Source organism: Papio anubis, chromosome 11 (genome assembly GCF_008728515.1).
Source record: "Papio anubis isolate 15944 chromosome 11, Panubis1.0, whole genome shotgun sequence".
In the NCBI taxonomy this organism is placed as follows: Eukaryota; Metazoa; Chordata; class Mammalia; order Primates; family Cercopithecidae; genus Papio; species Papio anubis.
In genome coordinates, this window is record NC_044986.1 from 33,279,800 (window position 1) to 33,305,833 (window position 26,034).

Here is a 26,034-nt window from a genome sequence, read left to right on the forward strand (position 1 = left end):
TCTACCTTTTTTTTTTTTTTTTTTTTGTAGAGATGGGGTTTGGCTATATTGCCCAGGCTAGTCTTGAACTCTTGAGCTCAAGTGATCTGCCCACCTCCACCACCCACAGTGCTAGGATTAGAAGTGTGAGCTACCACACCCGGCCAAACCTGGAACAATTATTTAGTTTTTCTTTGCCTTTTATTACGTGGCCAAAAAACTTGAGTAACAAAATAAATAATAAATTATAACCCATAGGAAAAAAAGCCTCCAAGAATCCATAGGTTCAAATTGATATGTGTGTGTGTGTGTATATATATACACACACACATATATATATATACACACACATACATGAATACATGAATTAGGAATAAGGGAAAGCTCTTCTGAAGAAAATGTCAACTAATAAATGGAGAAGGAATTGTGGAATTTTAAAAAAATCACCATTTGAGGCCGGCGCAATGGCTCACACCTGTAATCCCAGCACTTTGGGAGGCCAAGGTGGGCGGATCACCTGAGATCAGGAGTTGAAGACCAGCCTGACCAACATGGAGAAACCCCATCTCTACTAAAAATACAAAATTAGCCGAGTATGGTGACACATGCCTGAATCCCAGCTACTTTGGAGGCAGAGGCAGGAGAATTGCTTGAACCCAGGAGGTGGAGGTTGCGGTGAGCCGAGATCGCGCCATTGCACTCCAGCCTGGGCAACAAGAGTGAAAAAAAAAAAAATCACCATTTGACAATATTAGTAATAATCAGGCAAAAATCATCAAGGGATGCTAAAGCTAGCATTCATTGATGCTTAGTGAAAGTGAATGATGGATGAGTAACAGAATATTTACACAGTTTGAAAGGGTCTCCCCACAAAAACACATACAATTACAGAAAGAAAAACAGTAATTTTATGTTGAAGAAACTGGCAGACACCACCTTAACAAAAGATCAAAGTTAACCTCACTAGTAATGAGATGAACAGGCAATATGTAGTTCTTGATATCATACCCTGAGAAAGACACAGTATCACTTCTATGGTATTCCTCCCCAAATGCATAGCCTGAATTAAAAAATGAGAAAACATTAAACTATCTTAAACTAAGGGACAATCTATTAAATAAATGGCTTATACTTTTAGAATCCTGCTTTGTAAACAAAACTTAGAACTCCGTACAGCCCCACCAGCACATGGGACTGGATGGATGTGTTAGTGTGCATGAGGGAGATCAAGTTCTTCAGGGTAAAGGCCAGTTTTCTTTTTTTAATTTAACTTGCACACAATGTATGCACAGGGAGAATCACAGGGCGATTGTTCCGAGGTCTTTTTTGATCTGGGAACACTGAGTCGCTCTCTCAGGAGATGACTGTGCCCATCCAATTGTACTAGTCATGCCAGGGCCAGAGGTGCTGTGCCTACCTGCCACTCCCATGGCTACAGTCACTGACACCAGGGGCCATGAGACCACATCTCTATTGTAAGGTGTTTGGCCAAGGCCTTGAACTCTAGAGGGAGTACTCTAGAATTTGGGGGCATTTTCCAAAAGGCATCACTACCTTTTGGAAGAGGACAAAAGGAATCACTACCCAGTGCAGAAGGCAGAAATATCTTGGCTCTGGGGAGTAAGAGCTGGGAAGCTAAGCTGATTCAGAAAAAGAAAAGTGTACTTTCATAATGACAATGTAATAGACAACTACTGAGCAGAATTCAGTCTTTCTGAGGTGAGTTGGAAGAAGAGGAGGAGACACTGTAGCTACAACCCTTCCCTAATGCATTTCCTGGCTTCCTTATGCCACCCTTAGGCTCCTAACCAAGTCTAGGGGATGGGTCCAGATGGGGGACGGGCTTCCGTCTTGGAAGCATCTCTGGCTCCAGGGCAATGGGTTTTCCTGTCTCCTCTGGGGGAACAGTGAGAAGGACATAGCCTCTTGGGTTGTTTTCCAGTGACCTATGGAATGACAAGCTCCAGTGCTTATTACTACACCAAAGTGATGTCTGAGCTCTTCTTACATACTGCATCAGACACTGGAGTCTCCTTTCAGGCCATCAGCAGCATGGCAGACTTCTGGGATGTAAGTATAAGATCTTTTCTACCCCTCCCCTCTCTTTCTCCCTTCCAAGTACTAACCAGGCCCGACCCTGCTTAGCTTCCGAGATCAGACAAGATTGGGCGCGTTCAGGGTGGTATGGCCGTAGACTCCCCTCTCTTTCTCAATGGCCTGAGGCCACAGGTTAGACAATGGATCAGACCTTATGCTGGGAAATCAGGTCAGTCAGGGATCAGACTGAGTCAAAGGGCCAGGTTGAATTAATGGGTTAGGCTAGAGTTCAGGTGGAGGTGGGTAAGGGATTAATACAGCGATCAGGGAATTAAACCAGGAGTTAGACTAGTATCGGGAGTCAGAGGTAAGGCTGAACTTCAAAACGAATTTTAAATAAAGAGCAGGGCCACTTCAGATCAGACTCTGGTTTATTGGTCAATGGAAGAGTTTTAAAAAGCAGGCCAGGCACGATGGCTCACACCTGTAATCCCAGCACTTTGGGAGGCTGAAGCAGGCAAATCACCTGAGGTCAGTTGTTCAAGATCAGCTAGACAACATGGTGAAACCCTGTCTCTACTAAAAATACAAAAATTAGCCGGGTGTAGTGATGCATGCCTGAAATCCCAGCTACTCGGGAGGCTGAGGCACGAGAATCGCTTGAACCCAGGAGGCAGAGGTTGTAGTGAGCCGAGATTGTGCCACTGCACTCCAGCCTGGGTGACAGAGCGAGACTCCATCCCTTAAAATAATAATAATAATATTTTTTTTAAAGCAGACTGGAGACAAGCTGGGGAGTCAGAAGATGAGTGCAAAGGTCATCCTAAGGGTAGGGGGTCAGGAGGAGGCTGGGTAAGGTTCAAGCCAGCTTGTGGTTCAGTTTGCCCAGGGCCCACTACTGGACAGTTTATATTGGACCAAATGGTACAACAACCAGAGCTTGGGCCATGGTTCCCACTCCTTCATCTACTATGAGAACCTGCTGCTGGGGGTTCCGAGGCTGCGGCAGCTAAAGGTCCGCAATGACTCCTGCGTGGTGCATGAAGACTTCCGGGAGGACATTCTGAGCTGCTATGATGTCTACTCTCCAGACAAAGAAGAACAACTCCCCTTTGGGCCGCTCAATGGCACAGCGTGAGTGAGCCTGTCCTACCAATGTCACAGGGCTTGCCCCTCCAAACCTGACACCATCCCAAGGTATGGGAACCACTTCCACTGAGGCCTAAAGAGCCTCGAGAGCACTTCAGGGGACTTCAGGGGGCATCTCCCTGAATCCCAGCTGTGGCTGTTTGGGGACCTTGGTCTGTGTCACTCAGGAACAGAGGAGGTAGGTTAGCAAACACAGCCATAGCCTCCAGACTTGTTCCCACACACAGGTCGCAATCACACTTGTCCTACCTTGCATGCAGTTCTTCCACGGAAAGCTTCCTTTCTTGCCTAGAAGTTGGGTATAGAGAATGGGTGAAATTGAAAAGCCCAACGCTTGAGATTGATACGTGGAGCAGCAAGGGGTCAAGGATGGATGATGAATTAGGGAAGAAGGAAATAAGCACCCAGGATAGAAAGTTTAGTGGATAGAATGGAGAAACATGGGGTGAAGGAGCCTGATGTATAGTCACAGAGCTGGAAGGAGCTTTTCCTTCTGGTCCAGGTGCTTCCCTTAGGGGGACTATTCAAGGTGGGCCAAAAGTGGGGCTTGGCTTTGTCATCCAAATCTTTGAGTGACATAGTAAAAAATCAGATTTGCATTTGAGTTTCAGTTCTGTCATTCATAGCTGCATTATTTCGGTAACCTCTTTCATAGTTTTCTCTTCTGCAAAATGTGGATAATATTCACGCTCCCTTCTCAAATGGTTGTTAGTATCAAACAGAATAATAAATGATACACTATATATGTATATATCACATATCATATATATACACATACCCACAATATGTAAACCTGTAAAGCCCAGACAATGATAAAGCATTGTCATTGCCTTGGGAGATGAACTTTTGGGCTGGCTCAGCCGGCATTTTCTGTGGCAGGTGGACATACCACTCGCAGGATGAGTTGGGGGGCTCCTCCCACTGGGGCAGGCTCACAAGCTACAGTGGAGGTGGCTACTACCTGGACCTTCCAGGATCCCGACAGGGTAGTGCAGAGGCTCTCCAGGACCTTCAGGAGGGGCTGTGGCTGGACAGAGGCACTCGGGTGGTGTTCATCGACTTCTCAGTCTACAATGCCAACATCAATCTTTTCTGTGTCCTGAGGTAAGCCCCCTTTCCCTACCTCATTCCCCTGTCCCTGGCTCCTGGTTCCCGTCTCTTGTGCATGAGACCCTTCTCTAAACTCGTACCCTGTGGTGGGGGTGGAGAGGACAGGAAGTGGGAGGAGCTGTCCCAGCCCAGGCTCTACTAGATGTCTCCCCCTCCTCCCACAGGCTGGTGGTGGAGTTTCCAGCTACAGGAGGTGCCATCCCATCCTGGCAAATCCGCGCGGTCAAGCTGATCCGCTATGTCAGCAACTGGGACTTCTTTATTGTTGGCTGTGAGGTCGTCTTCTGCGTCTTCATCTTCTACTATGTGGTGGAAGAAATCCTGGAGCTCCACATTCACCGACTTCGCTACCTCAGCAGCATCTGGAACATACTGGACTTGGTGGTCATCTTGGTGAGGGACAGATATCTAGGACTTGGGACATTCTGGGGGGAGGAGGGAGTTCCACCCTGATAGGGGCTCCAAGTTCTTCCTTTTGGAGCCCTAAGCCCTCCTTCTGACTTTTGGTTAAATCATCATTTAACAGCTCCCTAAGTGAGATGGAGATGTTCCCCTCTCTCAGCCCTTGGGAAACCGTGTCTCTCACATCTCCTCTCCTCCTCACTTGTTATCTGAGCCCTGCTCTTTTTTTTTTTTTTTTTAATGTACTATATGCTGTTCTTTCCTTGTCTTTTATGACCTGTTGTGTGGAAACCCATGCCTTTTGTCTTCTATTCAAATATTCTGCCCCTTCATCTTCATCTCCCTCCTATTAACAGGACACATTCATTTCCTGACCAAAGCTTGGAAGTGGTGGGACCGGAAGGAAATGACTGGTTCCAGTTCCCTACAGCCCTTTACAATCTATATATTAATATTTACCACTGGCCCCAAACCCTTCTCTTGGGCTTTAGAACACTTAAGATGCTCCCCAGTCATCCTACCCAGTTCTATTTAAACCTGAGATAGTGAACAAGTCAGCAAGGAAGGCTTTTTTCTCACCTGTCTTACCTACCCTGGCTGTTCCTTGGGGCCTCATCTTGGAACTTCCCTTGAGATCCCCTTGCCTTCTCTGACACCCCCATGACCCCTGTGTGACAGCTCTCCATTTTGGCTGTGGGCTTCCACATATTCCGAACCCTCGAGGTGAATCGGCTCATGGGGAAGCTCCTGCAGCAGCCAAACACATATGCAGACTTTGAGTTCCTCGCCTTCTGGCAGACGCAGTACAACAACATGAATGCTGTCAACCTCTTCTTCGCCTGGATCAAGGTACCTGACACTCCCACACCCAGCTTTGCTTCAAGGAGTGCTCTTTCTCCCTTCTTTTTCCCTTCTTCTTCTTCTTCTTTTTTTCTTTTTGAGATGGAGTCTCGCTCTGTTGCCCAGGCTGGAGTGAAGTGGCACAATCTCGGCTCACTGCAACCTCCGCCTCCTGAGTTCAAGTGATTCTCCTGCCTCAGCCTTCTGAGTATCTGGGACTACAGGCGCCTACCACCACGCCTGGCTAATTTGTGTATTTTTTGTAGAGACGAGGTTTCACCTCATTGGCCAGGCTGGTCTCGAACTCCTGACCTCAGGTGATTTGCCAACCTCAGCCTCTCAAAGTTCTGGGATTACATGCATGAGCCACAGCTCCCGATTTTTTTTTTTATGTTTGTAGTTCTCGGTGGTTTTTGAGACGAAGTCTCACTCTGCTGTCTGGCTGGAGTACAATGGCACGATCTCAGCTCACCGCAACCTCTGCCTCCCAGGTTCAAGCAATTCTCCTGCTTCAGCCTCCTGAGAAGCTGGGATTACAGGCATGCGCCACCATACCTGGCTAACTTTTTGTATTTTTAGTAGAGACGAGGTTTCACCACGTTGGCCAGGCTGATCTTGAACTCCTGACTTTGAGCGATCCACCTGCCTCAGCCTCCCAAAGTGCTGGGATTGCAGGAGTGAGCCACCATACCGGGCTTTTTTTTTTTTTTTTTTTTAAGACAGAGTCTCTCTGGAGTGCAGTGGTGCAATCTCAGCTCACTGCAACTTCCACCGCTCAGGTTCAAGTGATTCTCTGCCTTAGCCTCCCAAGTAGCTGGAATTACAGGTGTGTGCCACCACGTCCGGCTAATTTTTGTGTCATTCTCCCTTCTTCAATATGTGTCTCATTTTCTTTGTCTGGCTTGGCAACTCCTGTGGCCTCCATAGGCCCTTGGCGTGGTCTTTTCAACACTTTTCCTTTTTCCTTCTTCATGCCTTGGTTCAACATGGTCCTTCCAGATATTCAAGTACATCAGCTTCAACAAAACCATGACCCAGCTCTCCTCCACGCTGGCCCGCTGTGCCAAGGACATCCTGGGCTTCGCCGTCATGTTCTTCATTGTTTTCTTCGCCTATGCCCAACTCGGCTACCTGCTTTTCGGGACCCAAGTGGAAAACTTTAGCACTTTCATCAAGTGCATGTGTGTGTCCTACCCCCTTCACTCCTTCACTCCTCCCTGGCCCCTCACCCTCCAGCTCCATGGGTGTATGTATCCTTGGGGAAGATGGGTATGTGCGTGTGGGCATGTCTGCGTTTAAAGCATCTCTGCGAGCGTCTCCGGAAGCCCTGCTGTGTGTGTGCTCAAATAATCTAAGCACCCTGCACTGTGTCTATCAGATTGGGGTGGACGTGTGGTGAGGGGTCTGTCTGTGGCTAGGAAAGTGGGATAGGGGGTGTTTATTAGGCTCTGGGTAAAGCCCAGACCTGGTCTCTCAGTTTCACTCAGTTCCGGATAATCCTCGGGGACTTTGACTACAATGCTATCGACAATGCCAACCGCATCCTGGGCCCTGCCTACTTTGTCACCTATGTCTTCTTCGTCTTCTTCGTGCTCCTGGTGAGGGTCTCTCTGAGGGGTGGGGACATAGAGAGCCTGCAGGGTGGAGTTTTTCTCCCAGTATGTCCCTCACTCAAGACTGATAAGTTTCTTAAATCAAGGATGGAGAGTGAGTGGGGGTGGGGAGGCAGATGTCTGGATCTTCTGAGAGATGGTTAATGTAGTATAGCCAGCATGGTCAGTTTGCAGGTTTGCAGAGTATAAGGGAACCTGCAGACTCCCTCAGTAAAATCAAAACCTCATTCTCCAAGGATGAAAAGGGGAGAAAAGTACCTCATGAAGAGTAGTAGCTGCACCTGGAAGCTTCTGTGACTGTCCTCCAAGACTCCCCTTCCTCTGGGGATCTCATGCTGATTTCTACTGCCACTACTTGGTAGTTCTCTCTCCCTGCCAACCAGAAACAATCTGGATTTTAATTTACTTATTTATTTATTTTAGACAGGGTCTCACGCTGTCACCCAGGCTGGAGTGCAGTAGTGCAATCTTAGCTCACTGCAACCTCCACCTCCCGAGCTCAAACTATCCTCCCACCTTAGCTTCCTGAGTAGATAGGACCACTGGCATGGTCGGGAGCCACCACACCCAGCTAATTTTTGTATTTTTTGTAGAGACAGGGTTTTGCTATGTTGCCCAGGCTGGTCTCTAACTCCTGGACTCAAGCAATCTGCCTGCCTTAGCCTCCCAAAGTGCTGGATTACAGGTGAGGGCCACTGTGCCCAGCTCTTGGATTTTATTTTCTTACTAACAAGGCTGGTATTTTTCTTTATTTGATCAATGGATGGGGATACAGATATGGATTGGGGGGTAGATGGTAAAGAGATCATAATTGTACTCTCACCCTGAAAAGCTTCTAGTTCCAATGATTGATGGGCCCTTATACGAAGGAGGTCTGTGGCATATGTTAGGGTATCTCTGTGGTCAGAAAGGCTACTGCAGCAACTGAGAGTGAGGACACCAGGTTGGTCAAGAAGCATGATCCATCTCTAACAGAACTGTGCTGAAAGGCTGGGCTCTGGGGACCCTGAGAGGCAGGAATTGGTGGGCTGCTGAGCTGGGATTGAGAGCGCTGACCCCTTTGGAACACGAGTCTTGGATTAATGGGATCAGTGGGCTCAATCCTTCCAGTGGGTCTGGAGGTGAGGACCCAGGTCCCCACTTTATTTTCCAGAACATGTTCCTGGCCATCATCAATGACACATATTCAGAGGTCAAGGAGGAGCTGGCTGGACAGAAGGATGAGCTGCAACTTTCTGACCTCCTGAAACAGGTGACTGCTCAGTCTCCTTGAGCTACACATTTCCATCAGTGCTGCAGTCTAAGGCTCTGTGTCCTGGTCTGTTCCTGACTGACTGAGGTGCCTGTGCCCTTGTGTGCATTTAACTTATCCTTGGAAGCCTGGCATACTATGAGTGGGGCTGGGGGCCAGGGATGAGTGAGCAGCCTGTGAGAACATGTGCCTACTTCCTTTCCCTTTCAGGGCTACAACAAGACCCTGCTAAGACTGCGTCTGAGGAAGGAGAGGGTATCGGATGTGCAGAAGGTCCTGCAGGGTGGGGAGCAGGAGATCCAGTTTGAGGATTTCACCAACACCTTAAGGGAGTGAGCAACCAGAGACCCAGCCTTCTCTAATACCAATCTCTTGAGTCCTCAACCCTCAACCATACTTCATTTGCCTATAAGCCTTTGGTTTTGGTTTAGGGGCCTCTGATCTTGACTTGCAGGCTTCAGATATTTGCCCGTAGGTCTCTGCTCCTGATCTTCAGAACTGTGCCCTTGGTTTAAAGATCTCTGACCATGTTCTATAACATCCTGGATCTTGTTGAACAACTCTGAGGAACCCATGTAATAATTCCCTAATCATTGAATACACACCCCACTCCCACAAAACTCTGATTTTTGTTCTATGCTTCCCCACGAACACTCATCTATTCCTTTAGCCATTCACTCCCTGATTCCCAGTCAAACATATTAATACACATTGAACAAATACATTGTGAGCACCAGCTGCAGATCAGGCACTAATAGACAACCTATTTTTTTTTTTTTTGGAGACAGAGTCTTGCTCTGTTGCCCAGGCTGGAGTGCAGTTGCACAATCTCGGCTCACTGCAACCTCAGCTTCCCTGGGGTTAAGTGATTCTCATGCCTCAGCCTCCTGAGTAGCTGGGACTACAATCATGTGCCAGGACGCCCGGCTAATTTTTGTATTTTTAGTAGAGATGGGATTTTGCCATGTTGGCCAGGCTGGTCTCAAACTTCTGGCCTCAAGTGATCCACCCACCTCAGCCTCCCAAAGTGCTGGGATTAGGAGACAACATAATTAAATAGGACAAAGTCTTCGTTTCCTAAGAACTCATAGACTTGTAAATAAACTGAATCACAGAAGAATTTCAACAGAAGTGACTAGGAGTAGAGGGTGATCAATTTTATCTCTGAGCTTAAGGGAAGGCTTCCTGGAAGAGGTAATGTCTAAATAGGGTATTGGAGGATGGATAGCTCACAAGTGGACAAGCAGAGGAAGGCTGTTCCAAGAAGAGATGAAAACACATACAAAAGCATAGAGGTCTGAAACCAAGCAACATATACAGGAGGAATAAGTAGTTGAGCATTGCTAAGGTATTAAATCAAGGGGCGGGGACAGGGGGTGGTCATAGCAGGAGATGAGACGAGAGAAACAGGCAAGGGCCACACTGAGAAAGGCCACACTACCACTCTGCCAAAAGAATAGGGTAGCAGAAGGGATTTCAAAAAGGGACATTTTTAGACCTGCATATTAGAAAGGTTAATTATTTTAGTTGTATTATGGACGATGGATTTCACGGGTAGGGAGTAAAGGGGAAGCTGGGGGATAGCAGGCTATTTAGAGACAAACAGATTTTGCAATAATCCCTGTAGAAGCTCATGAGGCCCTGAATCTAGTGAGCAGGAGTCAGGAGAGGAAGAAGAAATAGAACCAAGTGTTTTCTTGGGGGTAAGATTGCTAGACTTTGAAGAACCTTCTTTTCCAGAAAGCAAAACTTTTGCCAGAGTCAAGCAAAAGAGTGAGGAATTCCATAACTGAGAGGTCACAGCCACAGCTGGGCAGAAATCATTTCATCATCCTTTTCTCAGAATGGGACACGCAGAGCATGAAATCACTGAGCTCACAGCCACCTTCACCAAGTTTGACAGAGATGGGAATCGTATTCTGGATGAGAAGGAACAGGAACAAATGCGACAGGACCTGGAGGGAGAGAGGGTGAGCTGGGTTGATGGGTGGAGAGACAGTGTAAGGAAATAGCTCACCCTCCCCTTCCCCCAACACACCTAGAACACAAACCCAACCTGAAAACTCTCCCATAGACAGTAAAGATCTCTCTAGAATAGTAGTTCCCAAACTGCTGCACATAAGAATACCCTGGGGGGCCTTTAAAAATCTTCATACTCAGGACACACACTCTAGACCAATTAAACCAGAATCTCTGGGTGTGGGGCCCAGACATCAGTACTTTTAAAAACTCTCTAGGTGATTCCAGTACATAGCCAAGGTTGAGAACCATGCTCTAAAATACAGGCTCAGAGAAAAATGACCAATTGCCCAAGAATCACTGATAATTCCCTCAGAGGACTTACCTTCTTCTGGGAATTTTCAAACTTGGATTCTTGCTGTCCCTACTCTGCCTGCTCCATCCCAATCCAGTGTAGACCAAAAAAAGTCAAAGGCAGAGTGACAGCAGTCTAGAAAGTGCCAAGAACACTGGTAGTGTCCCTCCTCTGCTAAAATGAGTTGGCCTCTAGTAAACACCTCATCCATAAAAGCTTCTAGGATCTTGTGTTTTCTTTGAGAGGTGACTCCTCCAGAGGTTGGTCCAGCACCACCACCCTGACCCTATTGTCTCCAGAGTCTGGGAGGGAAGGGGAATAGCAAGAACTAGAACCTGAGGCTTGATCCTTAGATCCTGGTAGAGGGGGTGATAGAACAAGAGCTGATGGCTTCCCAGAGTTATCTCCTCCCCTCTAACCTCTGACTTCCCGAGCAGGTGGCCCTCAACACTGAGATTGAGAAACTAGGCCGATCCATTGTGAGCACCCCACAAGGCGAGTCTGGTCCAGAGGCTGCCAAAGCAGGAGGCTGGGTTTCAGGAGAAGAATTCTACATGTATGTGCAGCCAAGAAGGACTGGCTCAGGACTGGCAACACTTCTATTATAATACCCTATCTTGTACTTTTCCCCACAACTTTCCAATTCTCTGTCCTACCCCAGGGAGAACCTCTGCTCCCCTTTAATTCTGCCTACAAGGCTGGGTCTTCCCTTCCTGTTCCAATCCGGACACAAGCCCTTCTGTGAACCCTGCCTCTTTAGACATTCAGTCCCCAGACACAGATTTCTGCTCCATTAGTCTCTCTCAAATCCCGCACAGGCTCACAAGGAGAGTTCTGCAGCTGGAGACTGTGCTGGAAGGAGTAGTGTCCCAGGTTGATGCTGTCGGCTCAAAGTTGAAAATGCTGGAGACGAAGGGGTGGCTGGTTCCCTCCCCAGGCGTGGTGAGTGGCCCTTCACCTGGTCCTCCTAGTTCTTCACAGCTGAACTCTGCCATCTTTTCCACTCAGTGGGTGGGGCAAGAGTATTTTTGAAAGACCTATGTTTTCAGGCTCCTGGGGAAACATGTTTACAGTGGTCAGCGTATCAGCAGAGATGGGTCATGGAAATAAGGCCTGGAAGTTGCTTGCCCTGGCCTAAGGGCTGCCTTGGCCACTCTGAGATGGTCTGTGTCAGTCTGTTTGGGCTGATATAATACATTATCATAGATCGGGTGGCTTATAAGCAACACAGGTTTGTTCCTCACAGTTTGGGAGGCTGGGAAGTCTAAGATCAAGATGCCAGTAGATTCAGTATTTGTTGAGGGCCCACTTCCTGATTCATAGACAGCTGTCTTCTTGCTGTGCCCTTTCATGGTAGAAGGAGTAAGGGAAGTCTCTTTTATTTTATTATTTTATTTTATTTATTATCATTTTTTGAGATGGAGTTTTGCTCTTGTTGGCCAGGCTGGAGTGCAATGGCACGATCTTGGCTCACTGCAACCTCCGCCTCCTGGGTTCAAGTGATTCTCCTGCCTCAGCCTCCCAAGTTGCTGGGATTACAGGCATGCGCCACCACGCCCAGCTAATTTTGTATTTTTAGAGAGATGGGGTTTCTCCATGTTGGTCAGGCTGGTCTTGAACTTCTGACCTCGGGTGATCCACCCACCTCGGCCTCCCAAAATGCTGGGATTACAGGCATGAGCCCATTCATATGTGCTACATATTCACTATCTAATCCCCTCCCAAAGGCCCCACCTCCTAATACTATCACATTGGGGGTTACAATTTCAACGGATGAATTTGGGAGGGATGCACATAGTCTATAGCAGTCTGAGTTCTCTGGAATCAGATACAGAGAAAAGAAAAGTGGTACACAAACTATTCATTCAAATGATTTGTCCCTTTCTTCTTCCAACAGGAGGAACAAGCTATTTGGAAGCACCTGCAGCCAGCCCCAGCTGTGACCCCAGACCCCTGGGGAGTCCAGGGTGGGCAGGAGAGTGGTGAGGAAGGGGGCCTAAAGCATCAGACAGCAGGCTCCCCTCCCTCTGCCTCCCCACAGGCCCCCTCACCACATCCCCTGCACTTCTAGGACAACAGGTCCCGTCATGGCTGCTGCTGAGCCCTACCCAGAATCTGGCCTTTTGAGCCAATGTTTGTGTGTGTGGTGGGCATCATGCTTAGGCTTGTGACTCAGTGTTTCTGTGTGTTGCCACATAGCTCTGTGAAATAACATCTTCCACTGGGCCTTTTACTCCCTGTGTACTTAGCTCTGTGTGTTAATTAAAAAAAAAAAAAAAAATTAGCAAACAGGATAAAGGGAGGGAGGGTAATGGCTCTTCCTAAGCACCTGGATAGCCATGGTTTGTGAAAAAGGTAGAAACCAAGAGAGTAGGCAGTATCTACATGTCTTCCTACTTCCCAGTGAATCTTATTCTTATCCTTTGTGCATCCCAAGATCTGTTGCTAGCACCCATGGGTTTCTCGTTTTCCCCTATAGAGGTTCCCTATAAAAGACAGAGGAAGCCTTAGAGGACAGGAGATGCTCAAGTGGTGAGATTCCAATGTTGCAGAGGAATTAAGTGTGAGGCACTCCTGGAGCAAAGTCTATGAAGGATCTTCTGCAAGAGGCTGCCTCCTGGTCCACTGAACCTGCGAACTGAGTGGGCTTCAACCAGGAGATAAAAATGGAGCCTGAAAGGAATCAGGCAAGGAAATGACCTCAGGATTCAGAGATCTTTGAATTAACATGTGGTGGGTTCTGACATTATTCTTCCATAAGACCATGTGGGTTTCCATGGTGGCTATCAATAAAACTCCTTAGGAAAACTAGGAGTTTGCATTTGCTTCTGGTATCATAGAGGGAAAAAAGGCTGAAATTGTGGGCCGTCCATGTGCCTGGGCTGGAATAGTTCATGCTCTCTAGGAGGTATAGAGTAGGTGCAGTGATGTGAAGGAGCTGGGCTACCACAGGAGTCCTGAAATAAGAACTTCTAGGCCCAGCACGGTGGCTCATGTTTGTAATCTCCACACTTTGGGAGGCTGAGATGGGTGGATCACTTCAGGCCAGAAGTTCCAGACAAGCCTGGGCAAAATGCTGAAACCCTGTCTTTACTAAAAACACAAACAAATTAGCTGGGTGTGGTGGCGTGTGCCTCTAATCCCAGCTACTTGGGAGGCCGAGGCATGAGAATTGTTTGAACTCGGGAGGTGGAGGTTGCAGTGAGCCAAGCCGAGATTGCGCTACTTTACTCCAGCCTGGGTGACCGAGCGAGACTCTGTTTCAAAAAAAAGAACTGCTGGTTCACAGGAATGGCTTGAAATAGTGGCTACTATGGTTGCACCATGGGTAAAGTGAGGACAGGTGACAAGTGAGACTCAGTCCTCAGAGTGGAGACAGTCAGGGCAGGAGGGCTGGGGATAAGGGGTAGCTGGTGTGTGTGTGTATGTATATGGTGTACTGGAATTGGGGTGGGGTGAGAGGGTGCAGATGGAGGATAACCAGGGATAAGAAAAGAAACTCCTACACCAAGATTTTGGGTGTCCAGGAGCCTGCCTGAGGCCTGCTGAATATCTCCTCTCCCTTCTTCTGTGGCCTTTATCCCTCCTCATTTTGCACCTTAGATTGCTCCCCAGTCACTTCTTCTCATCTACCTCTTTCACTCCTGTTCTCCCATCCCATTAAGTACTCCGTACACCTAGGAGGCTTGTGAAACAGTTTAAATGCAATTAAGATAACCAGAGTGTATCCTCAGCTCTAAAAAAGTTACAGTCCAAGCTTTCTTCAAGAAAGGCTGTATCAACTGAAGAGAAGTAGATGCCTGTCTGCAGTTTAAGAAATAGGGGCCAGTGAGTTGGTGTTAACCCAGGACATTGGGAGGGAGCGTATTTAGAACCAGGGATTAATGCCTGAATGTTTCCCAAAGCGTGGACGAGACAACCTGTAAAACTTTGGATTCCCTGAGCCATCTTTTGATGACTAACTCCAGTGCGGAGTGTCATGGGAGGGGGCAACCTGTCTTTAGTGGTTTTGTTCAGCAGGCCACAAACAGGGTTGACTATTCCCAGACGGGTCATGAGTGGTACAAGACGAGTGATCCCTCCAGGGTGTGACTGTAGGGATGAGCTAGCCCTCATTCCCGACGTCGCGACTGTTGGCAGTGGATCGATTCATAACAGCCTGGCGTAGCTTCAGTTTCGGCTCCGGAATCACCCTTTGCTGTGTCACAGACCTGAGGCTCGACTGGACTGCGAGGCGCAGGACTGCAGGGCCATCCGGGTGGGCGGGGCACACCCAGTGCGCATGCGCAGCACCCCGGCCCGGAAACAGTGCAGGGTCAGCCATGGCGGCTGCAGCCGAGGGCGTACTGGCTACCCGGCGTGATGAGCCCGCTAGAGGTACCCGGAATGGATGAGGAGGAAGCGTCCGGTGGGGGGCCTGGGGCTTCATCTTGGGAGGGCGAGGTTGAGTGTGTGGTTGGCTCACCTGGCAGGAACGGGCTGGTGGGAGGAGTGCACTTGTCTGCGCGCGAGTGTTTGTCCTGTCAGGGTGACGGATGGTTTAGCAGCGGTGCCGGGTATCGGCGAGGGGCTGTGCGAGGGAGGCGAGTTGGTGTGTCAGATGGGAAGGGACGCCGTGAAGGACTTGAAATTATGGCAGATGGAGAATGGAGCCGACTTGATGGAATGAAGGCAAGTGGAGGGATGTCGGAACAGGCAGTTTTGGCTGGATTAGCACCGGGTGTAGGCGGGACACTTAGTCATTCTCCCTTGGCCCAGACGATGCCGCCGTGGAGACAGCTGAGGAAGCAAAGGAGCCTGCTGAAGCTGACATCACTGAGCTCTGCCGGGACATGTTCTCCAAAATGGCCACTTACCTGACTGGAGAACTGACGGGTGAGACTGGGTCTGGGTTGATTCGAGTGCGGTTTGGCCCGAGAGGCCTGGGAGATGGTTAACAGCATCAGTCTACAGCTCCGTTCCTACCCTGCATGCCCTGAGACAGGCCTCTTGGAAGTTTGGGGACGTCATGAATGGGAGAGAAAGAGAATACAACTCTGCAGGCCTCTGTAACATAGACTAATGAGAAAACAATAACAAAAAGAATTAATATCCAGCAACATTAATCAAGAAGTGCTTCCTTGGGGAAAGTGTATTTTGAGCAGGGTTGTGAAGGGAATTGTTGGTGGAAAAGGGGGAGATGATACAACTAGTGAATGACGTGGTATGTGCAAGCAGTGTGTTTGGCTAAAGCAGAAGATGTGTTTACTGGGATAAAGGGAAATGAGGAACAGGGAATGACCTGTAGATTTAGGGACCTATTAAGTTGGTCTGAGGATTTGATAACCCACCCTTTGGGACATGACTAGTGTTTGATCGTTTCCCAGTGGACACATGACCTATGTGTGGAGGAGGATCAGAAAGTGAAGTATGGACCGGGCGCGGTGGCTCACACCTTTAATCCCAGCATTTGGGAAGCCGCTGGTGGATCACTTGAGGTCAGGAGTTCGAGACCAGCCTGGGCAAAATGGCGAAATCGTGTCTCCACTAAAAGTACAAAAATTAGCTGGCCGTGTTGGCAGGCGCCTGTAATCCCAGCTACTGGGGAGGCTGAGGCAGGAGAATCGCTTGAACCCAGGAGGTGGAGGTTGCAGGTTGCAGTGAACTGAGATCATGCCACTTGCGTTCCAGCCTGTGTGACAGAGTGAGACTCCATCTCAAAAAAAAAAAAAAAAAGAAAAAAGAGAAAGAAAGTGAAGTCTGGGCCAGTACAGCATCTCAAAAACATTTATTAAATTGTTTCACTTCCCCCAGGAAATTACTGTAAGCTAAATTTGTGAATGAGAATCTATGAGAAAAGGCTTGATACAGAATAGTAGGGGTTGTGAATCTGTAAATTTTTTTTCTTTTTCTGTTTTTAAGAGACAGGGTCTCACTATATTGCCTGCTGGTCTTGAACTCCTGAGCTCAAGTGATCCTCTTTCCATCTATTTTGGTTTTAAGCCTGGTATCCAGTCTTAATCTGCTTCCATCCCTCAATATCTACTTGAACAAGTCCTATAAATTCCACTTCTGTAATGTTCTTGCTCCCATGCTCTTCTTTCCATTCCTTTTACCACCACTCTGCCTGAGCTCTTCATTACTTTTCTTTTATTATTATTATTTTTAAAATATGACCAGGCATGGTGGCTCACGCCTGTAATCCAGCACTTCAGGAGGCCAAGGTGGGTGGATCACCTGAGGTCAGGAGTTCCAGACCAGCCTGGTCAACATGGTGAAACCCTGCCTCTATAAAAATGTAAAAATTAGGCCGGGCGCGGTGGCTCAAGCCTGTAATCCCAGCACTTTGGGAGGCTGAGGCAGGAGAATGGCGTAAACCCGGGAGGCGGAGCTTGCAGTGAACTGAGATCCGGCCACTGCACTCCAGCCTGGGCGACAGAGCGAGACTCCGTCTCAAAAAAAAAAAAAAAAAAAAAAAATGTAAAAATTAGCCAGGTGTGGTGGTGCATGCCTATAATCCCAGCTACTCGGGAGGCTGACGCGGGAGAATCACTTGAACCGGAGAGGTGGAGGTTATAGTGAGCTGTGATCATGCCATTGTGCTCCAGCCTGGGCGATGGAGGGAGAGTGTGTCCTAAATAAATAAATAAATAATAGAGACGAGGTCTGCTCCGTTGCCCAAGCTGGTCTTGAACTAATGGCCTCAAGTGATCCTAACGCCTCAGCTTCCCAAGATGCTGGGATTACAGGTATGAGCCACTGTGCCCAGCTGTGACTCTCTAAGTTATCAGCCTGATTATTTATTTGTTTGTTATTTTGAGCAAGAGAAACCAGGTAACAAAATGTAGACCTTTGGCTTCCCTTTAACAATTCCAAAGATTTGGCGCTACTAGCCCCTGCATTCTTTCAACTATAATTGACTAGAGCTGAGCAGCTGCCTCTTTTAAAAGGACTAGTGCTATCTAATTTGCCCTTACCACTTCCTGTTTTCTCCCCTTTACTGAGAGCTAGTGTCAACTGCCATTGATCACTGTTATTTTTATTAGTAGCAGTACAGAAATGGTTTTCTATACCAATGCCTCTGTCAAAACTGGTAAAGCAAATGATGGGCAAAGAGGACCACATATTCCAAGAAGTAAGGGGAAGCATATTTCTTCGTGGAAGTGAATAATTTTCTTATGCATTTAATGTGCAAACACTTGGCTTACTTTACTCATTTACATTATCTTGCTGGCTTCTAGGTGTTTGAATACATCACCCCTGTTTTATTTTATTTTATTTAGATGGAGTTTTCACTCTTGTTGCCCAGGCTGGAATGCAGTGGCACAATCCTGGCTCACTGCAACCTCTGTCTCCCCGGTTCAAGCAATTTTCCTGTCCCAGCCTCCCGAGTAGCTGGGATTATAGGCACATGCTACCACGCCTGGCTAATTTTTTAGTACTTTTAGTAGAGATGGGGTTTCTCCATGTTGGCCAGGCTGGACTCAAACTCCTCACCTCAAGTGATCCGCCGACCTTGGCCTCCCAAAGTGCTGGGATTACAGGTGTGAGGTGCAATGCCTAGCCGTGATCTTTGTTTTAGAGAGACTAATTTGATAGCAGTATAAATATGAGAGTATAGATATGGGGGAGAGAGAACAGAGAGAGATGAGCAATAATTCAGATGAAAAGTAATAGAGGACCAGGCACTGTGGCTCATGCCTGTAATCCTAGCACTTTGGGAGGCAGGAGGATTGCTTGAGGCCAGTAGTTCAAGACCAGCCTGGGCAACATAGCACGACTCCATCCTTGTAGTCTTGTCTTGTCCCCTACCATCCAAAGGTTACATGCTCCAAGTAATCTAATAATAATAAAAGAAAAGTAATGATGATCTGAGGCAGAGTGGTGGTAAAAGGAATGGAGAGCATGGGTGCAAGAACATTACAGAAGTGGACTGTATAGGACTTGATTAAGTAGATACTGAGGGATGGAAGCAGACCAAAATGTATCTGAGGTTTTAAGCCTGGGTGGTGCCATCAGCCAAAATAGCTGGAAAGAGGAACCATGTTTAGTGTGAAAATATTTTCAGTTTTGGGTTGACTGCTTGTTGATGTAACTAGGGAACTCAGGTGACTTATACATTGGATTCCAGAGCTCAGAGACTGATCAGAGCACAAGAAACAGATTTCAGAGTCACTTTCATAGTGGTGCGATTGGAGGCTGTGCAGGATGAGATTGCCAAGGAAGAGCTTAGAAGTAGGTAAGAGAGCCTAGGCTAAAATGTCAGGGAATGTGTATATGGTGCACTTAATTTGTTTTTAATAACACTTAACGTACCTAGGTTTCCAAATGATTTATTATATAATCAATTTTAAGCAAATTGTTCTTTTCTTATGATTATTATTACTTGCACACATGCTTTATTGAATTTAAGAGTAAATTGATATTTCCTCTTAAACTATGCTAGTTTCTAGCATAATCCTGGGAATACCCATAGGTATGTGCTACCCACATAAACATCAGTTACCTGTTACAGCTGAGAAAAAGTTGAGCGCTGATAGTTAAGGGGGTCTGATAAGAAAGGATCTGGCAGGCTGGGCGCGGTGGCTCAAGCCTGTAATCCCAGCACTTTGGGAGGCCGAGACGGGCGGATCACGAGGTCAGGAGATCGAGACCATCCTGGCTAACACGGTGAAACCCCGTCTCTACTAAAAATACAAAAAACTAGCCGGGCGAGGTGGCGGGCGCCTGTAGTCCCAGCTACTCCGGAGGCTGAGGCAGGAGAATGGCGGGAACCCTGGAGGCGGAGCTTGCAGTGAGCTGAGATCCGGCCACTGCACTCCAGCCCGGGCTACAGAGCAAAACTCCGTCTCAAAAAAAAAAAAAAAAAAAAAAAAAAAAGAAAGGATCTGGCATAGAAATCTAAGAAGAGCAGTTAGAGATTAGAAAATCGGTATAGTACAATGCTGTAGCAGCCAAAAGAAATGAGCATTTCTCAAAGAGAAAGAGATCAGTAATGTCCAAGACAATGAGAGGTTTAAGAGGATAAGAACTGAGCAATGGCCAGGCGCGGTGGCTCAAGCCTGTAATCCCAGCACTTTGGGAGGCCGAGGCGGGTGGATCACGAGGTCAGGAGATCGAGACTATCCTGGCTAACATGGTGAAACCCCGTCTCTACTAAAAATACAAAAAATTAGCCGGGCACGGTGGCGGGCGCCTGTAGTCCCAGCTACTTGGGAGGCTGAGGCGGGAGAATGGCGTGAACCCGGGAGGCGGAGCTTGCAGTGAGCCGAGATCACGCCACTGCACTGCAGCCTGGGAGACACAGTGAGACTCCGTCTCAAAAAAACAAACAAACAAACAAGAACTGAGCAAATGCCATAGATTTGGTGGTTAGCAGGGCACTGATGACCTTGGAACATGTAATCTCTGGATGGTAGGGCCAAAGACCAGACTGCAAGGGTATATGCAAGTAAATGTTAAGGAAGAGGATGTAGTGAGTGTCAGCTACTTTTTCAAATTGTTTAGCAGCGAAGCTCCTTTGCTTTACTGAGCAAATGATATAGGTGTAGCAGAATAGAGAGAGTGCTTTTGAGCTGGAGGAAATCTGAATATATTGCTATATAGAGAGGAAGGTGCCAGGAGAGAGGGAGAATTTGGAAGTGCAAGTGAAAGGAGATGATTGAAGAGAGGCCCTGAAGAAGTAGAAGTGTTTGGGATCAAGGCCACAAGAGGAGGGCGTTGTCTTGGCAAGAATAGGAACACTTCTGCCTCTTGGAAAGATATTAAGATCCAGAGAAGTTTAGAAGTAAGGCAGAGAGAAAAACAAAAAACAAAAGAAGTAAGGCAGAGAGGTTGAAGCAGCTTATGTTAATAGACTTGGCCTTTGGGAAAGTTAGAGTAGAGGCCATTTGCTTTGAATGGGGATAGGGAAAGAACTGAGGATATGAGAAGTAGACAGATGGTTTGGAAATGTCACTGCATAAAATGCAATATAGAATTATACATGGTAATAAATGAGCTAACTAAGAAGTAGTGAGGTCCTAGCTGATTGTGTGTGTGTGTGTGTTTGTGTGTACACACATATATATATATATACACACACACATATATATATACACATTTTTTTTTTTTTTTTTTGAGATGGAGTCTCACTCTCTTGCCCAGGCTGGAGTGCAGTGGTGCGATCTTGGCTCACTGCAACCGTCGCCTCCTGGATTCAAGCAATTCTCTGCCCCAGCCTTCTGAGTAGCTGAGATTACAGGTGCCTGCCACCACGCCTGGCTAATTTTTTGTATTTTTAGTAGAGATGGGGTTTCACTATCTTGGCCAGGTTGGCCTTGAACTCCTGACCTCGTGGTCACCCACCTTGGCCTCCCAAAGTGCTGGGATTACAGGCATGAGCCACCGCGCCCGGCCTGATAGTATGTATATTATATGTATGTATGTTAAATGTTTTCATGCTGTAGAAGTACCAAGACTATTTTACCTCCCTTTTCTTAGGACATGAGTTTATTATTTCCCTTTGTAACCATGATCCTGAACCTTCTGGATCTTGTTTGGTTTAAATAATTTTCTGATTGTTGCCTGAATTTCTACTGAGACTTTCAGAGTACATAGCTGAGTTATAAATATCATAGATCAAAAGTGGCCCACTCCATCGACACTTCCTTGGTCCTGCCTTGAACTACCACTTAGCCTATACTCCACATTCTAATGATCTAAGACAAATCTTAAAGGCATTACATCTGTTTAATTTTCAAGCCACCAGTGAAGACTATAAGCTCCTGGAAAATATGAATAAACTCACCAGCTTGAAGTATCTTGAAATGAAAGATATTGCTATAAACATTAGTAGGAATTTAAAGGACTTAAACCAGAAATGTAAGTAATAATATTTTTAATTAAACATGTTTGTATTTAATGTTCTTTTGTGCTTGGGGCCATGGAGAAGAGGAGGGAACATGACATCCTTGTCTCGTGGGAGCTTGTTTTCTAAAATGAATTCCAAATTTAAGATGAATCTCTTCCATTCTGAGGATTAGCATGTTTTGTTGGTATGGTTATTTTTGCTTCTAAATCTTGATTTTATCAGTTTATTCCTGGAAGGGAGGGGGCGAAGGAGGGGTGGCCAGATTCTAATGAACTGATTTACAAATCCATAAAGGATTACTCTATAAGCAGAAAACCAAAAACTCTATAATGGAAAACACTAATTTAGAGTAATCGAATATATTTTTTCCATTGATTTATTATTTTTGTGTTCCTTGTCTCTAGGGTACTCTTTCTTGGTATGGGAGTACCCAAGAAACAGAATCAGTAATGGAAATATTGCTCGAGGAGCAAGAAATTGAAAAGAATGGAAAATTAGTAGATGAGAGACACTAAGTCTGGGCCACAGTTGAGGCTGATCAACTAGCTACTGTCTTCTAAAGCACCTGCCCTGCTAGTGGTCAGAATCATGTCATTCCACCTAATCTGTCTTAGCATAGCTGGAGAGACACTAGCATTATTACTTTTCCACTCTTTTCCTATATTCCTTGTTGATAAAACCATATAAACATGAGTTTTTTTCTTTGTTTTTAAAGATGCTGGACTACAGCCTTATCTGGATCAGATCAATGTCATTGAAGAGCAGGTAGCAGCTCTTGAGCAGGCAGCTTACAAGTTGGATGCATATTCAAAAAAACTGGGTAACCGTTTTTATTTTTGTTTTGATATAATAAAGAGTGCCTCTTGCCAGCATGTCCTTAGTAAACGTAATAGTTAACATTTATGGTGTGCCTACAGTGATCTATTAACCTTCACAAAACCTTAGTAATTTATTATTGTATTAATAAAAACAACATTTCCTGATTACTTAATGATATATCAGGCACTGTTCTTAGTGCTTTACATGTATTATGTTTATTTTTTGTTTTGTTTTTTTTTGAGACGGGTTTCATTCTTGTTACCGAAGCTGGAGTGCAATGGTGCGATCTCGGCTTACCGCAACCTCCACCTCCTGGGTTCAAGCGATTCTCCTGCCTCAGCCCCGCGGAGTAGCTGGGATTACAGGCCCGCCACCATGCCCGGCTAATTTTGTATTTTTAGTAGAGACGGGGTTTCTCCATGTTGTCAGGCTGGTCTCGATCTCCCAAGCTCAGGTGATCTGCCTACCTCGACCTGGCCTGTATTGTGTGTTTTATCTTCCCAATAATCTGTGAGGTGAGTACATGATTTTTGTTTTGTTTTGTTTTTTGTGTTTTTAGTAGAGACGGGGTTTCACCATGTTGGCCAGGCTGGTCTTGAACTCCTGACCTTGTGATACACCTGCCTCAGCCTCCCAAAGTGCTGGGATTACAGGCATGAGCCACCACGTCCGGCTTAAGTACATGATTTTTATCCCTATTTTGTAGGCAAGGAAACTGGTTTAAGGAGATGAGTAGTTGCTTAAGGACACAAAGTCAGTACATGTAAGAGCCATATTTCTAAGCAGGTCTGTTTGCTTACAAAGCTCAAGTTCTTACTTATAGTTGAGAAGGCAGAAGCACCTTTAATAATGTAGATAAATATGTCTTAAACAAATAGTCAGTTGAGGATTTTCTTGAAAGATCACTTTTCCTTTGGGGAAGAAACTGGTACTTTTAGTGCTTGTGGCTTACTAACTGGCTCTGGCTCTTACATACATGGTTAAAAGTAAAGAATTTAGTGTTTTTTTGTTTTTTTGTTGTTGTCTTGTTTTGTTTTGTTTTTATAAGAGATGAGGCCTTGCTGTGTCACCCAGGCTAGGGTGCAGTGGCGTGATCATAGCTCACTATAGCCTTGAACTCCTGGGCTCTAGTGATCCTCCTGCCTCAGCCTCCTGAGTAGCTGGGACTACAGGTGTGCACCTTCGCATCCAGCTACTTTAAAAAATTTGTTCTTGAAACAAGGCCCTGCTGTGTTGCCCGGGCTGGTCTCAAACTCATGGCCTCAAGCAGTCCTCCCACCTCAGCCTCTCAAGTAGCTGGAATCACAGGCCTGAGCCATCACATCTGGCCTGAGTTTGTTTTTGTCCTAGATAACATTTATAGATTATTTTATTTTCATCATTTAACAAGGGCTGACTACTTCAAGAGAGTAGTTTGTAGTAGGCTGGGATTTGATATGGGTGGTGATTAACAATCAGTTTTATTTTCTACCGTTACATTTAGCCAATGATTACTGTGAACCTTACTGTGTAGAAGGCAGGGGTAACCTTACCATGTAGAAGGTATCTTGGTTCACAGTAACCATTTGTGACAGAGTCCCTTTTTCTGTTAAAATTGTGAAACCAGGTGCTTTCATGGTTTTAATAGAAAAATGGGATGTCACAGTAAGAGGCTTATTTGATGGCCTTTTAAATCTCTGTATCTTTCAAAATTGCTTTCCTGGAGTAAGGTGTAAGGATAAGAACATAAAAGAGGAAACATACATTTATACTTCCTGAGGTTCCAGTCTGGTTCCAGAGGGCACCTGGGACAGTGCTGAGAGAGGCAGTTTTTTAGTAAGGCTCCCGATAGGTCAAGTGACAGATCTGCCCCATCCTGATGGAGCTGTCTAAGCAGGTGCTATTGACAGGGTTAGGACTTCGTGAACCTGTGTTAGGCTCTCGATTCTGAGTGTCTGTGCTTGAATTCTTATTCCAAGTTTTATAGATCAATGATCTGTATATTTGGACAGATGATGAGATAGAAGCTAATAGATTTTTAGCAATATAATACGTATTTTTTTTAACTTGACTGGAAATGCTAACTAAAAACTGTCTTTGTAAGAGCCAGTTTTCAAAGATGTAACTCTCCCTCATCCCTCACAGAAGCCAAGTACAAGAAGCTGGAGAAGCGATGAGAAACTTATTTTTATGGGACAGAGTCTTTTTTTTTAATGTGGAAGAATGTCTTATAAAACCTGAATCCTGAGGCTGATGAATTGTGAAAACTCCTCAAAAGGAAACTATGCTGGTCATCCCAGGAACATCTCAACGTTAGAGTAAACTGGAGGACTGTGGCTATTCCTGAACCTTCTTTGAGGCAGAATCCCTCAGAATCTCACACTTACAACTCCCTACCTTTTACTTGAATGCTTTACCATATTCAGGACAGAGACTCTCACAAAGTTCAGAAAACAGCTGGGCTTACCAGTAAAATCAAATGAGAGGACCTATTTTCTCTGGTAGTGGTTGATTACTACATTATTTTCTTAAGTGGCTGGTTTTTGAGTTACTATGTAAATGGCTGTTTTTTCTGTTAATGATGCTAATGTATTGTAAACAAGATTCTAAATTTAAAAAGGAAAACAAACTTGTTCTTTGCAGCTTATCACCTTGTGAATGTTGGTAACTTACTTTTCCATAATATTGCAAATAACATAAAATGTTAAAATAATTCCAAGCTGAGTCTTCTAGATTGAGCAGAAATGGTGAAAGGAGTATTGATAACTTGGCATATGTGATGGGCCCCTCTTGTTTATTTTCTGTGTGAGTCAGATTGACATGTGGCCAGTTTTGGAAATGTGATGAAAACAAAGACTAGATGGGTATGTGTGTTTACGTGTTGGGTGGGGAGTTGAGGATTGCCACTTATAAAATAAAGGATTTTATAAAATGCCTTCCTACTGTGTGTGTGGATCGGGGGGGATCTTAGGGACCTAATCGACTTCTTTTCACACTAAAGACATCAGACAATGGGACATACTGACTGACCAGTCTAGGTTGAAAGATAGGCAGCCTTACCCAGAACACAACATTAGCAGCTGAGGTGTCGGAGGTCCCCAATTACATATCCCAAAGAGTTTCTTACTTCTGTTTCTGTCGTTTCCCCTCTGTTCCAGATGGTCATCATTTATCCTCTGTTCTTCTGGACTGTTGCTGTGGGCTCTTCTCATCTTAACTGTCCCTCCATACCACCCTCCACACTGCTGCCAGAGCAGTCTTAAAAATATAAACTGGCCGGGCGCGGTGGCTCACGCCTGTAATCCCAGCACTTTGGGAGGCCGAGGCGGGCGGATCACAAGGTCAGGAGATCGAGACCACGGTGAAACCCCGTCTCTACTAAAAACAGAAAAAATTAGCTGGGCGCGGTGGCGGGCACCTGTAGTCCCAGCTACTCGGGAGGCTGAGGCAGGAGAATGGCGTGAACCCGGGAGGCGGAGCTTGCAGTGAGCCGAGATCGCGCCACTGCACTCCAGCCTGGGCGACAGAGCGAGACTCCGTCTTAAAAAAAAAAAAAAAAAATATATATATATATATATATATATAAACTGGCCCTATTACTCCTGCTTAGAACCCTATAGTGACGTATCATGGCCTGTTTGAAAAAACTAGACTTTCATTACACATACAAGTCCCTTATGTTTTTTCGTTTGTTTATAGACAGGGTCTC

General features: G+C 46.1%; 2 protein-coding genes and 1 long non-coding RNA gene across 6 annotated transcripts in view; 2 read left to right on the top strand and 1 right to left on the bottom strand.

Annotated features, from left to right (window-relative positions):
• The window catches only part of PKD2L1 (polycystin 2 like 1, transient receptor potential cation channel), a 44,132-nt gene extending 30,772 nt beyond the window's left edge, over positions 1 to 13,360 (top strand). Inside the window, 15 exon segments of the mRNA XM_021943586.2 lie at positions 1,922 to 2,049; positions 2,897 to 3,150; positions 4,045 to 4,269; positions 4,440 to 4,668; positions 5,356 to 5,526; positions 6,517 to 6,698; positions 6,995 to 7,115; positions 8,284 to 8,382; positions 8,593 to 8,714; positions 10,226 to 10,352; positions 11,134 to 11,252; positions 11,515 to 11,638; positions 12,594 to 12,678; positions 13,176 to 13,190; positions 13,193 to 13,360. Of these exon segments, the coding sequence (XP_021799278.1) occupies positions 1,922 to 2,049; positions 2,897 to 3,150; positions 4,045 to 4,269; positions 4,440 to 4,668; positions 5,356 to 5,526; positions 6,517 to 6,698; positions 6,995 to 7,115; positions 8,284 to 8,382; positions 8,593 to 8,714; positions 10,226 to 10,352; positions 11,134 to 11,252; positions 11,515 to 11,638; positions 12,594 to 12,678; positions 13,176 to 13,190; positions 13,193 to 13,257 (2,066 nt within the window). The 3' untranslated portion in view covers positions 13,258 to 13,360.
• LOC110744161 overlaps positions 1 to 15,246 on the bottom strand; it is a 27,431-nt gene extending 12,185 nt beyond the window's left edge. The window contains exons 1-3 of the long non-coding RNA XR_002524408.1: positions 15,162 to 15,246; positions 7,389 to 7,502; positions 3,415 to 3,453 (exon numbers count right to left, since the gene is read on the bottom strand). This is a non-coding gene — a long non-coding RNA (uncharacterized LOC110744161). The remainder of the gene's footprint in view (positions 1 to 3,414; positions 3,454 to 7,388; positions 7,503 to 15,161) is intronic.
• BLOC1S2 (biogenesis of lysosomal organelles complex 1 subunit 2) lies at positions 14,943 to 25,261 on the top strand. 4 transcript variants are annotated; one of them, XM_021943585.2, is made up of 6 exons: positions 14,943 to 15,073; positions 15,455 to 15,571; positions 21,419 to 21,538; positions 22,243 to 22,347; positions 22,748 to 22,861; positions 24,471 to 25,261. In XM_021943585.2, the coding sequence occupies exons 1-5, from the start codon at positions 15,019 to 15,021 to the stop codon at positions 22,858 to 22,860; spliced, it is 510 nt and encodes a 169-aa protein (XP_021799277.1). In that variant the 5' UTR covers positions 14,943 to 15,018; the 3' UTR covers position 22,861; positions 24,471 to 25,261. The 4 variants fall into 4 exon arrangements, with proteins under 4 accessions (XP_021799277.1, XP_003904169.1, XP_009213419.1 ...); XM_003904120.4 differs by lacking the exon at positions 22,748 to 22,861; XM_009215155.4 differs by lacking the exons at positions 14,943 to 15,073; positions 22,748 to 22,861 and adding an exon at positions 15,093 to 15,367.
• Positions 25,262 to 26,034: the final 773 nt, after the last annotated feature.

Bases quoted from the DNA above. Each gene is read 5' to 3' on its own strand.
- BLOC1S2 (XM_021943585.2), top strand. From the start codon at position 15,019: ATGGCGGCTGCAGCCGAGGGCGTACTGGCTACCCGGCGTGATGAGCCC. The intron at 15,074-15,454 runs GTACCCGGAATG...CCCTTGGCCCAG, and splicing joins GCGTGATGAGCCCGCTAGAG to ACGATGCCGCCGTGGAGACA. The intron at 22,348-22,747 runs GTAACCGTTTTT...TTGTATTTTTAG, and splicing joins TGCATATTCAAAAAAACTGG to TAGAGACGGGGTTTCTCCAT.